The 13790-nt window shown below is 44.6% G+C and overlaps 2 protein-coding genes across 4 annotated transcripts in view; both read left to right on the plus strand.

The window, feature by feature from the left end:
* LOC137346182 (CD276 antigen homolog) overlaps window positions 1-7390 on the plus strand; it is a 43969-nt gene extending 36579 nt beyond the window's left edge. For all 3 annotated transcript variants that reach the window (XM_068009570.1, XM_068009573.1, XM_068009572.1), the window contains one exon: window positions 1913-7390. In XM_068009570.1, coding sequence (XP_067865671.1) covers window positions 1913-2032 — 120 coding nt within the window. In that variant the 3' untranslated portion in view covers window positions 2033-7390. The remainder of the gene's footprint in view (window positions 1-1912) is intronic.
* Window positions 7391-8399: 1009 nt separating this feature from the next.
* The window catches only part of LOC137345973 (uncharacterized), a 44727-nt gene continuing 39336 nt past the window's right edge, over window positions 8400-13790 (plus strand). Inside the window, exon 1 of the mRNA XM_068009236.1 lies at window positions 8400-8484. The gene's annotated coding sequence lies outside the window, so the exon portion shown is untranslated. The remainder of the gene's footprint in view (window positions 8485-13790) is intronic.

The raw sequence follows: 13790 nt of genomic DNA on the forward strand, positions 1-13790 counted from the left end.
GGGCTACCATTGACCAGAAACTGAACTGGAGTAGCCATATAAATACCGTGGCTACAAGAGCAGGTCAAAGGGTAGGAATCCTGTGGCGAGTAACTCACCTCCTGACTCCCCAAAGCTTGTCCACCATCTACAAGGCACAAGTCAGGAGTGTGATGGAATACTCTCCACTTGCCTGGATGGGTGCAGCTCCAACAACACTCAAGAAGCTCGACACCATCCAGGACAAAGCAGCCAGCTTGATTGGCACCCCATCCACAAACATTCACTCCCTTCACCACCGACGCACAGTGGCAGCAGTGTGTACCATCTACAAGATGCACTGCAGCAACACACCAAGGCTCCTTAGACAGCACCTTTCAAACCGGTGACCTCTACCAACTAGAAGGACAAGGGCAGCAAGTGCGTGGGAATATACCACCTGCAAGTTCCCCTCTAAGTCACACACCACCCTGACTTGGAACTATATCGCCGTTCCTTCACTGTCACTGGGTCAAAATCCTGGAACTCCCTTTCTAACAGCACTGTGGGTGTACCTACCCCACATGGACTGCAGCGGTTCAAGAAGGCAGCTCACCACCACCTTGTCAAAGGCAATTCGGGATGGGCAATAAATGCTGGCCTGGCCAGCGACGCCCACATCCCATGAATAAATTTTTAAAAAGCTAGTATGCAGGTGCAACAAGCAATTAAAAAGGCAAATGGTATGTTGGGCTTCATTGCAAGGGGATTTGAGTACCAGAGTAAAGATGTATTCCTTCAATTGTATAAAGCCTTGGTGAGACTGCGCCTGGAGTATTGTGGACGGTTTTGGTCTCCTTATCTAAAGAAGGATGTACTTGCCATAGAGGGAGTGCAACGGAGGTTCACCAGACTAATCAAGTTTCATTTCCCTTTTAGATGTTAAACAGAACACAGCTTATGAGTGTCAAAAAAACCTGCTAAGCTAAAGGAGTATTTTTAAAATCATCAATTAAAGTTTTAATAAAACTAAAGAGCTGGAATTCTACTGTTAACTTCCAAAAAGGCTGGCAGCCAAGATGGCGACAGCAATTTGCATTTGGGAATCACAGGAAATAGGAGCAGGAGTAGGCTATTCAGCCTATCAGGCCTGCTCTGCCATTCAAACAGATCATGACTGATTGTCTTATGAGGAGAGATTGCAGAAACTGGGCCTGTATTCTCTAGAGTTTTGAAGAATGAGGGGTGAAATCATTGATACTTTAAAAATTCTTACAGGGTAGATTTGGATAGGATGTTTCCTCTGGCTGGTGATTCTAGAACGAGGAGACACCGTCTCAGAATAAGGGTCAGGCCATTTAAGACCGAGATGAGGAAGAATATTTCTTTACTCAGAGGGTGATGAATCTGTGGGATTCTCTACCCCAGAGAGCTGTGGAAGCTCAATCATTGAACATGTTCAAGACCAAAATCGATAGATTTCTGAATACTAATGACATCGAGGGATGTGGGGATAAATGGCGTAGAAGTAGATGATCAATCATGATCTGTTTGAATAGTAGAGCAGACTTGATGGGCTGAATAGCCTACTCCTGCTCCTATTTCCTGTGATTCCCAAATGCAAATTGCTGTCGCCATCTTGGCTGCCAGCCTTTTTGGAAGTTAACAGTAGAATTCCAGCTGTTTAGTTTCGTTAAAACTTTAATTGATGAATTAAAAAATACTCCTTTGGCTTAGGAGGTTTTCTTGACACTTGTAAGCTGTGTTCTGTTTAACATCTAAAAGGGAAATCAAACTTGATTAATAACATAATTTAAAGGGACAAATTGAATACATATTGCCAAGTGTTACCAGTTCCTGTTTTTCCTTTTTTGTACATTTTGATGAAAAATTAACCTTTCCTTTAGCTGTTTGCAGACATTTAAATTCGGTTTTTCCCTTTTTTTTTCTGTAGGACGTGAAGGGGCCATTCTTAGATGCAGCAGCACCGATCCCGGTGACGAACTGCCACAGATGCAGCAGCACCGATCCCGGTGACGAACTGCCACAGATGCATCAGCACCGATCCCGGTGACGAACTGCCACAGATGCATCAGCACCGATCCCGGTGACGAACTGCCACAGATGCAGCAGCACCGATCCCGGTGACGAACTGCCACAGATGCAGCAGCACCGATCCCGGTGACGAACTGCCACAGATGCAGCAGCACCGATCCCGGTGACGAACTGCCACCATTTGAGGAACTGTCTTAAATTCTGAGTATGAATACCTGTGAATGAGTGGCCAGCTCATTACTATTTTGAAGGGTGGAGAATAACATTGTATGTCTCAACAAGTGAAGAAGCACAAAATTATCCCTATTTCGAATACCATTATGCTTAATATATAGTTTCAGTCTTACAACTACTGCCTTTTGAAATAGGAAAGAGTGTGTGAGCATCCCATGTGCTCTCCATAGAATAAACAGTAGTTAAGAGACAAATGTTACAGCGAAACAGCACTTCCATTCATGAGGCAGAATTTTCTGAGACCTTGAGCCATCTGCGGGGCCTCACGCAGAGTGGGTGGGTGGCTTATCCGAAAATTGCAGCTCCATTGCCTACAGTTTTACATCCATTAAATGTCACTTTTACCTACCCATGGGCAGTCATCACAGGATGCTGGTTGTCCTGAGGGAGAGATCTGCAGTTTGTGCCAAAGCCTTCCACTGTAAGGCAGCCAGAGGTCTGGCACCCGGGGTAGGACAATCACTTGCTTCATCAGTGCCGACCTGGGTCTAATGCTGGACATGATGAGGGTGAGGAGGGAGGTCATCTACCCTGAGGGTGGCAGGATGAGACCACCTATTGTGCAGCAGAGGCACCTCTGCTCTGTCATCTCCCTCCACCTCCTCTTGCTCCTCCTTTCTTATATCCTGCTCCTACTCCTCCCCCAATGAGTTGTCTCCATCCAGGGCCTCACTGTCCTCAAGGTCTACAACTCTCTGGAGGGCCATGTTATGGAGGACGCAGCAGACTACCACAATGAATGAGATTCTATCAGAAGGGCATTGGAGGACATCACCCGAATGGCATCTTCAGAAGCTGCATGCCCTTCTCTATGGTTGTCCTAGTGAGCAGGTGGCTTTGGTTGTATTGCCTCTGCGTCTAAGTCTGGGTCTCCTGCAGAGGGGTGAGTAGCCATCTCTTCAAGGAATATTCCTTGTCCCCTATGATCCATCCACACACTTTGGGGGTTAGAGTGAAGGTCTGAGACTGCCTGGACTGGTGGATGATGGAATCATGTCAGCTGCCAGGAAAACAAGCACACACATGGACACAGTGTTGGATGTAAAGGGAGTGGAAGGCCCTGCTGTTGATGAATCTCACTGGACTGTTGCTCGGTGCCTTGATGGCCACATGGCTGCAATCAATGCCCTGCAACTGGGGGAATCGAGCAATCAAGGCAAAACCCAATGCCCTCTGTCCATGCGAGGCCATGTCTGAATTAAATTAATCTGCTATCCTGCTCTGGCAAAGAGGGCATCAGTGACCATTGAGGTGCAGTAGTGTGCAGCCACTGAGGTCTGCAGCAGATCCTTGAAAGGAGCCAAAAGTGAAGAAGTTCAATGTCAGAGTGACTTTCACAGCCACTGGCAGGACATGATGACCAATGCTGTGAGGTGTACGACCTTCAGCGACAAGGGCACAGATCTCTGTGGCCATCTGCCTGGGAGTCAGTCTCCTGCGGCTCTGGTTCTCGGTCATCGCCAGGTAGCTCCCTCTTTGACGGTAGGTCTTGTTGAGGGTTTGGCCTGTGTTGCCTTCCTGCTCCTCTTTCCTCTCCCATGCCCTCCTGGTATCCAGGGTTGTGCCCTTCCTGCAGAGGGTGTTGCCCTTCGTCGCCATTGGCCCAAAATCTGACAGTTGTGCTTCCATTGCCAACTGGCACATTCCTTCTCGGGAAGTGGCCACTGAATTGTCCTTGGCAGCCTTGCCCCTGCTCTTCTGCCCCCCAATGCCAAGGGGTGCCAACCCTGTTCAAAGCCTGGGCCCTGACTGCCCACTTTCCCTTCCACTTTTGCAGCACCAAGGGTACCCCTTTACCAAATGCCCAATTCCTCCTTTGCCCCACTGACCCTATGGGTCTGGGATCATGCCCTGGGGAAGCCATGACTGTCTTCCCACGCTTTCCCTGCCTCCCTTCATTTGGTCAGTTTCTGAAGGTGCGGGTAACCTGCCCACTGCCGTTTAATAAAAAAAAATGAATGGTCCAACCTTGACAAGCTCTTAACAAGCTTTTAAACAATTTTAATCAGCCTTAATTGGGAGGAGAGTGGAATTCCTGTCCTGCCCTGCCCCCGCTCTGGTGATTATTGCTGGTGCCGGGATTGGTGTCTTAAAATTGACATGCCACCCAGCGCCAGTATTTTGGGGCCTCCCCTGCCTCCGTTCCCAACTTTTGGCGGGGGGGGGGGGCCCTGAAAATTCAGCTGTCTTGCTTCAACAGAAACCATGTAACAATGGTTGACAACAACTTGCCCTTTCCTGAACTTTCTCTGCCTGGCTCTACTTTCTACCAGCTGACCAACTGCTGCAGTAGTGGCATGGCTCTTAACATCAAATCAGACCAATCTCCTCCTCTTCAAATGGCTCACCCTGTTCTGTTCCCTTTCAAATTCTTAATTTGTTTACCATCCCTAAGCCCTACTCCCAAGTCTTCCTGTACATTAATTCGCTAAGCCTCTGCACTGAGAAGCTCCTCATCCCCAGTTGCCCTTTCTCTTTCTCCCTTCTAAATTCATTGCTCTCCTGTTCTAAACCTGTCCATGTAAAAATTCTCCACCCCATTTTCATAGTCCTCCCCTTAACCTCAATTCTTGTTGAATCTCTGCTTCTGTCTTCTTAATCATTGAACAGAACGTTTCTGATCCCTTTCCTCGATCACCCTCCTACCCTCTTTTCAACAGATTTCACAACTGTCCAACCTCCATTGGCTAAAACATCTCCAGTTGTTGATTTGCTCACCCCCTGCTCTCACTTCCCCCTTCAAACCTCTTGTCCCTCGGAAAACGTGCACTGTTTCCTATCGCTGTTGTTTTCCTGGTATGACCCACATCTTTACAACCTGAAGTCCAAGTCATTCTAAACTTCCACATACCAGATGTGCAGCTGCCTTAGCCATTCAGTGACAGATCACTGGAATTGACTGCCTGAAATGGTGATGGAAGCAGATTCAATAGTAACTTTCAAAAGGGAATTTGATAAATACTTGAAAAGGAAAAATTGCAGTGTTGTGCACCAAGAGCAGGGGAGTGGGACTAATTGGATGTTTCTACCAAAGAGCCGACACAGACACAATGGGCCAAATGGCCTCCTTTTCTGTGCCATATGATTCTATCCGACTGGCTCATATTGAGCTGTACTGACTCTCATTTTCCTCTGCCAAAACTGTCCATTATTTAAGGTTCATCCTGGTGGGTAAAGGTTGCTCCAGATTTCATTATTCTACCAATGCTTAAATGTTTTTCCCCTCCAACACCCTCCCCACTGCCACACCCTCATTTCTAACAGGAAGTGCAGCATTTCTTTGCTGCCAAGTTCGAATCCATCTGTTCAGCTGCTTCGTTTGCTTCCCCCTCTCAGTCAACAACTCTCTCGACCCTTCTAAACCTTCATATTCCCATTTTCTGCATGCCCTCTCCAAGCTCATCTCGTCCGAGAGGCTTAAATCTTGCTTCCTCAACCGAATTTCAATTAAACTTCTGACCATTCAACTTCCTTTCCTTGCCCCTATTCAAAGCACACATTACTGCACCTCCCCTGGATAAACTATTGCCGATAGCACTAGATCGGAGAGAACTCTGCTGTAAAGGGTTCCAGCTCGTACCATCTGCTTCATGAATACTGCTGTTTGTTTTGCTGGGGAAACCTTACTAAATATGATATATTATTCAAGTGAAGTATTTAAATTTCTATTATAACTTATTTCATTTTTCAACATTTATTTTCATGAATTGTATTTTATATAAGCTATGAGAATGGTTTCTGTATTTATGTGATTAATGCTAGCAAGGCAGAATTTATTGTCCATCCCTGGTTACGCTGAGATCACGAAGGGTCATTTATTATTTATTCTCAGAATATGGATGTTGCTGGTGAAGCCAGTATTTATTGACAACCCCTAGTTGCCCTTGAGAGAGTGGTGGTAAGCTGCACTTTTGAATTGCTGCAATTTGTCTGGTGAAGTTACTCCCACGATGATGTGAAAGTGTTAATCATGTGATAAGTGTAGAAAATTGGTTAGATCTGCAAAAGAAAACATCCTTTTTAATTGTCTCAAATGAAACAAACAAAGATAGACTTTGTAATTAAAGGTTTCACTTGGTACAGCAGCAATTATATCTGACAAGAATGATGCTGTTAAGATAACGTAAGGGAGTTAAAACCAATTTTGTTAGCCCAACAGAAAAGGAGCTCATTAATTAAGTAAAGAAAACTAATGTTGATAAGGGGCAAGTTAATTCAATTCTCCTGTGGAGCTTTATTTAACTTTTTAATTGAACTCTCAAAAGTTAAATTTAAAATAAGTTAAATTTTAATGTACTTTGCATATGTTATATGTGGATTATAACATAAAGGGGGAGTGAGAGAAATGTCCAGAGGCAGTTTCTAATCAGTATTTGGATTCATAAAACCTAATATCAGGATTGTCCAACCTTGCAATTTTTGTCTTTCATAGGGGCTGGTGAGACAATTTTGGAAAGTTTAAAGGCATTTAAAATTAGTCTTTTAATCAAAACAACAAATGTGCATTTTTATGAAGAAGCTTCAAATGAGAAGATTAATTTATTGACTTACTTTCTTATCACTATGTTGGACATTGATTTAGTGAGATACCTGGCATTGTTTTGCTTGCACAAGTAGTCAATGTTTGCCTGCACACTCGTTGTAGCAGCGATGTGGAGTATTCCAAGTCGATGTCCATCTGTCGAGTGATCTTGATCACTCTCTCTCCCCTGTCTGTGTCGCTCTTGTTCTCTCGCTGCTGGGTGCTTATATTGGGAACAGCAGTTTCTGCACTTCAGGGATTTCAGGTGACCTTTTTTTTTTTAAAAAAGAAAAAGTTTGAAAACTCCAAATCTGTCCAAAGTTGGGAAATCGCTGTTACCGCTCTCCTGCAGCACGCCAGCTGTGAAACTGAGTTTTTTTTAAAAATTTGTGATATCTGGAAGAAGAAGCCAATGGGAAATTTCTCATTTGAGATACATCCACGGGGTCGGATGGAAACTATTGCGGGCCAGGTACTGTAACACATTTGAATCCCCAAGCTGCTAATCAGGTGCAGGTTTAAGTACCACTGTATGTACTGTATGCTCAATAAACCTATGACACCTGATTTCCATGTTCAAAAGCCTAATAGTGCAAGGTTTTCAAACATGCCGAAAACTAATTATTGTCCTGGTCTTATTGCATGTGAGTATTATGAATGGAGCTGAACACTGCAATCGTCAGCAAACACGCACTCTGACATTATGATGGAGGGATGGTCATTGATAAAGTAGCTGAAGTTAGTTGGGCCCAGAGTACTGCCCTCAGGATGCCCTGGAGCTGAGATGCTTGGCCTCTAAAAGTCATTACTGTGAAGCTAGACCCAAGTGTAGGCCAGGGAAGTGTTGGCAACCTCCCTTCCCTGAAATGTATTAGTAAAGCAGTTGGATTTTTATCACCATATTTACATCAGCTTCACATGAATTCATTTGGATTCCTGCTTCAGTCCATAAATTACCTGATTTTTTTTTTTACTTGCCATGATGGTAGTTAAAGCCAAAACCTCTGGGTTGTTGTCCCAGAACCAAAAGCACTTGGTTACTGTACCCTGTATATATTTTGAACTATGTAACTGGGCGGCACAGTGGCGCAGTGGTTAGCACCGCAGCCTCACAGCTCCAGCGACCCGGGTTCAATTCTGGGTACTGCCTGTGCGGAGTTTGCAAGTTCTCCCTGTGTCTGCGTGGGTTTTCTCCGGGTGCTCCGGTTTCCTCCCACAAGCCAAAAGACTTGCATGTTGGTAGGTAAATTGGCCATTGTAAATTGCCCCGAGTATAGATAGGGAAATATAGGGACAGGTGGGGATGTGGTAGGAATATGGGATTAGTGTAGGATTAGTATAAATGGGTGGTTGATGGTCGGCACAGACTCGGTGGGCCGAAGGGCCTGTTTCAGTGCTGTATAACTGAACTCAGAAAAATTGAAATATTACAATGCATTTATAATTGACCCACAACCAGCTGTTAGACTGTGATCTACATTAATCTGATACAACCGCACAGATAACAGAAAAGGAAGTTGAAATTTGCTGTTAGCTACTGGAAGGAGCCGGAGCTGTAAGTGTCAGTTACTGTTGATTCTGAATTGGGTAGAAAATTTGCCATGTGATTTATATTTCATTTAGTAAGAAGCTCCCAGTTTGTGCAGAGAATCTCCACTTGTTCCCGCTGATTGATGCTGACTTTCTTCTCCAGTAACCAACTCCCTTTTTAACAGGTGAGTTTTATCCGCTCCCTGCGGGGATTCTTAGAAATATATAGATATGTGTATTTGTATTTTTATCAGCGCGGCCGAGCCCGTCGCTGGGACAGGAGCAGCCGTTCTTCAGCTGCCCCCGGGATCACTGCAGTTGATGGGAGCAGCTCTGCATTCTGCACCAGTTCTCAAACTGTGCCCGGGAAGCCCCCAGGGGAAAGTCTGGTACCCCTGCCCCGCTGGCAACCCGCCACGGTACCAGCCTGGGACCCCCATCACTTCGATACTAAAGATTATAGGGAGATGTGACCAGCGTTGGCCCTCAGCACACAGACACGGGACCAGCTCCGGTATCTGTTGTGTCTCCTCCCCTCAGTAACCACCGGGATCGGAGAGACCTCTGGAATAAAAGAATAACAGATAGTGAAACACTGCAGGCGCCGTGTTAGAGCTCAGGAGATTTCAGGAAGTTTGTAATCTGATTACAGTTTGTTTGTGGACTGAACAAGTTGTCTTAAAATCAAACCCCTTCTTTGACTCGGTGTCAGATTTCACTCTGGTGACATTTTATTCGGTTAAAGGAGCTACATAAATTCAAGTTGTTGTTGATTCTCACTGGGAATTACCGATATTAAAGATAGCAGGTGACAGAGTTTCATCCAGATTATATATTTGGATCTTAAAACAGGGCAAGTGTTTTAAAACAAGCAGTGACAGTCGTTTCCGCAGTGTTTTTTACTGTTAATATTTACAGACTGTTTGGTGAAAAGATTGAGTAATCTCGGTTTTGTAATGACTCATTATACCCCATAACACAATACTGATTAGAATTATAATACTCAAAGGAAACATAGCAAAGGAATTGTCAAAGTTCTGGAAATACTCAGCAGGTCTGGCATCATCTGTGGAGAGAGAAGGACAAGAGTTAACGTTTCAGCTCTGTGACTTTCATCAAAGGGGAAAAGTTAGAAATGCGTAAGAATTTTGTGTGTTTGGGGGGATGTTGACTAGTCTTTGACCCATAAGGTCCCAATTTTGGATCCAATTTGCCAAATTGCCCTGGATCCCATGAGTTCTTACCTTCTTAACCAATCTCCCATGCAGGACTTTATCAAAAGCCTTATTGAAATCCACGTAGACTACATCAACTGCTTTACCCTCATCGACACATCTAGTCACCTCCTCACAAAATTCAATCAAGTTAGTTAAACACGATCTCCCCCTGACAAAGCCATACTGACTGTCCCTTATTAATCCCTGCATCTCCAACTGGAGATTAATCCTGTCCCTCAGAATTTTTTCCAGTATTTTTCCGACCACTGGTTAGACTCACTGGCCTATAATTACTTTGTTTATCCATACTACCCTTCTTGAATAATGGTACCACATTCACTGTCGTCCAATCCTCTGGGACCTCTTCTGTGGCCAGAGAGGGTTTGAAAATTTGTGTCAAAGCCCCTGCAATCTCCTCCCTTGCCTCACATAACAGCCTGGGATACATCTCATCTGGGCCTAAGGATTTATCCACTTTTAAGCCCGCTAAAACAGCTAATATTTCCTCCCTTTCAATACTAATATGTTCAAGTATATCACAATCCCCCTCCCTGATCTCTACACCTACATGGTCCTTCTCCATAGTGAACACAGATGAAAAGTAATCATTTAAAACCTCACCTTTGCCCTCCGGCTCCACACACAGATTGCCACATTGGTCCCTAATGGGCCCTACTCTTTCCCTGGTTATCCTCTTGCCCTTAATATACTAATAAGACGCCTTGAGACTTTCCTTTGTCTTGCCCGCCAGTGTTTTCTCATGTCCCCTCTTCGCTCTCCTAATTACTTTTTTAAGTGCCCCCCCCCTACACTGTCTATACTCCTCTAGGGCCTCCGTTGTTTTCAGCGCTTGGGATCTGCCGTAAGCATCCTTATTTTTCCCTGATCCAATCCTCTCGACACACAAGGTGAATTGGATATGAGCTCCCGTGACGGTTTCAATTTGAGCTTCTTTTTCACAACCAATCCAGTTGCTCACAAACCATCCAAAACTTTTTAATTTTTTCATGGGATGTGGGCAGCACTGGCGAGGCCAGCATTTGTTGCCCATCTCTAATTGCCCTTGAACTGAGTGGCTTGCTGGGGCATTTCAGAGGGCAGTTAAGAGTCAACCACATTGCTGTGAGTCTGGAGTCACATGTAGGCCAGACCAGGTAAGGACAGCAGATTTCCTTCCCTAAAGGACATTAGTGAACCAGATGGGTTTTTATGACAATCAATAATAGTTTCATGGCACCATTACTAATTCCTGATTTTTATTAATTAACTGAATTTAAATTCAAGCAGCTGCCATGGTGGGATTTGAACTCGTGTCCCCAGGGTGAGCTATCTTAATAACTTTGTAACGTCTAGACGGAAAAGAAATGAGTGGCATGGACAGAGTGGATAGTCAGAAGCTTTTTCCCAGGGTGTAAGAGTCAGTTACTAGGGGACATAGGTTTAAGGTGCGAGGGGCAAAGTTTAGAGGGGATGTGCGAGGCAAGTTCTTTACACAGACGGCAGTGAGTGCCTGGAACTTGCTGCCGGGGGAAGTGGTGGAAGCAGGTACGATAATGACGTTTAAGAGGCATCTTGACAAATACATGAATAGGATGAGATTAGAGGGATACGGACCCCGGAACTGCAGAAGGTTTTAGTTTAGGCAGGCATCAAGATCGGCACAGGTTTGGAGGGCCGAATGGCCTGTTCCTGTGCTGTACTGTTCTTTGTTCTTTGTTCTCCCTCATGCACAGTCTACTTTCAAGTTCTGAAGTTCTCAATTCACACTGAATCCTCATTTTAATAGTGCTAACTCGTGGATGCAGACTTGCAAATCATTGATGCTCAGGAGCTGGAATCAGGAATTAGTTCCTGTCTGCTGTCCCACTTGATTTAAAATATGGGTCTCTGGCACAGCTTTAACTGGAAGATCGGGGTGGGGGGGTGTGTTGGACGGGAGGTCCCGGACCCTGTGGGTCTTCACCTGAGTGGTACTTGGAGGCTTTCTTATCTAAGGAACCCCAATCTACTTCTAAGGAATCAGTGTCTCTGGATCACCCAGGGTGACAGTAGACACAAGAGCTCACTGTTTCCCTAATTTACTCTCTAACTCCAGGCACTGTCAGTAGCCTGTCTCCCAGTGGAGCTGCTGAAGGGCTTCCCTCAGAGCACCGTGTGAGTCTTCTAACTGCCGGCTATGTTTTTATTTTCCTGACTCATAATATGTAAGTCTCGCTTAGCATTTTTTGAGAGTCTGCATAGCACTCCCTGCCTGTCCAGTAATGCACTGCTGCTGAATTACTGCTGATGTGCTAGGCAGCTGCTGCTGTAACACATCAATCTGATACTTCTGATCCTGTACTAATTTGTCCTTTTCCTGGACTAACTGGTTATTCTTCGGTGTGCAATATGATGCCGCAAACCAGATGAGCTTGAAGGAGTCTACAAAGGGATGTAGATAGGTTAAGTGAGTGGGCAAAGACCTGGCAAATGGAGTATAATGTGGGAAAGTGTGAAATTGTCTACTTTGGCTGGAAGAATAAAAAAGAAGCATATTATCTAAACGGTGAGAGATTGCGGAGCTCTGAGATCTAAAGGGATCTGGGTGTCCTAGTGCATGAATCACAAAAGATTAGTATGCAGGCACAGCACGTAATTAGGAAAGCCAATAGAATGTTTTTGTTTATCGCGAGAGGAATTGAATACAAAAGTAGGGAGGTTATGCTTCAGCTGTACAGGGCGTTGGTAAAGACCACATCTGGAGTACTGTGTACAGTACTGGTCTCCTTATTTAAGGAAGGATGTAAATGCGTTGGAGGTAGTACAGAGAAGGTTTACTAGACGAATACCTGGAATGGACTGATACCTGTCTTACGAGGAAAGATTGGACAGGCTAGGCTTGTATCTGCTGGAGTTTAGAAGGGTAAGAGGCGACTTGATTGAAACATATAAGATCCTGAGGGGTCTTTACAGGGTGGATGTGGAAAGGATGTTTCCCCTTGTGGGAGAATCTAGAACTAGGGGTCACTGTTTAAAAATAAGGGGTCACCCATTTAAGACAGAGATGCGGAGAAACTTTTTCTCTCAGAGGGTCATGAATCTTTGGAATTCTCTTCCTCGAAAGGCAGTGGAAGCAGAGTCTTTGAATATTTTTAATGCAGAGTTCGATAGATTCTCGATAAGAAATGGGGTGAAAGGTTATCGGGGGTAGGTGGAAATGTGGAGTAACCAGTTCAGCCATGAACATATTGAATGGAGGAGCAGGCTCAAAAGGCCGAGTGGCCTACTCCTGCTCCTAATTCGTATGCTCCTATATTCGTATGTTCTATCTACCTTCAACTTCTTTTCATCAACCCATTCTTGAATAAACTTAACTACATCCTCAAATGGAATACGATCCTTAGTTTTATTTAAACATTCTGCGAGCAGAACCTGAACGTCCTTCATTTTAACTTTATTATCTAGATTGACTTGAAGAGCCTTAAATACGGTATTGTCTGTCATGATTATGTGTTTGAGAGAAAACAACTACTAGTAATCAATAAAATATACTGGCACACCCCTGTCAGGGGCTCCCCCTCCTAAATCAAATGCTGACCAGGCAAATGACTAACAGACTCTCATCTCTACAAAGTCTTGGAGACTGTTTTTCACTGGTCATCATGTCTCATCCCTGGGGTGCCAATTGTAAGATTTTTGTGTGTTTGGGCAGAACGTTGAGTAGCCATTGATGCTCAAAGTACAGACTCTGGTATTCCTAAATCAAGATAAAGAGTTTATCAAGCACAGCAAGAACTTACAACCAATACTTAACCGACATCAGTAACTATACAGCAGAGTGCAGGATGTCCTCAGTTGTTGCTTCCTGAGCTGCTGTGGAACAGTCTTCTCTCTTGAGGTGTTCTGTTGACTGTCGGGTGGCCTCATCCTTGAATCAGTGCACCCTGATGTGTCTCAGCACCTTTTATTTATCTCCCCCGCCCCCCCCCCCCCCACTTCGAGGTTCCTTCATTCCATATTAGGTTACATTCCACCGTACAAAAGTGTCATATTCATTCCAACATGGTGCACTGACAAGATGCAGGGGAGATATTACTCATGTCGTGTTTTTGTATAATGCTATTTCACCATAAGTACAGCTTAAATTGAATGATAAATAATTACAGGAGTTTTACATCTGTGTAACAATGAGCTTTTACTAAAAGCAGAACAGAATTGAACAGCAGAGGGAGTAGAAAGCGGATTGACCTGACACTGAGGGTACAGACTGCCCTGGCAGGACAGTGCTCTGACAC

The sequence above is a fragment of the Heterodontus francisci genome, chromosome 29 (genome assembly GCF_036365525.1).
Source record: "Heterodontus francisci isolate sHetFra1 chromosome 29, sHetFra1.hap1, whole genome shotgun sequence".
Taxonomy (NCBI): domain Eukaryota; kingdom Metazoa; phylum Chordata; class Chondrichthyes; order Heterodontiformes; family Heterodontidae; genus Heterodontus; species Heterodontus francisci.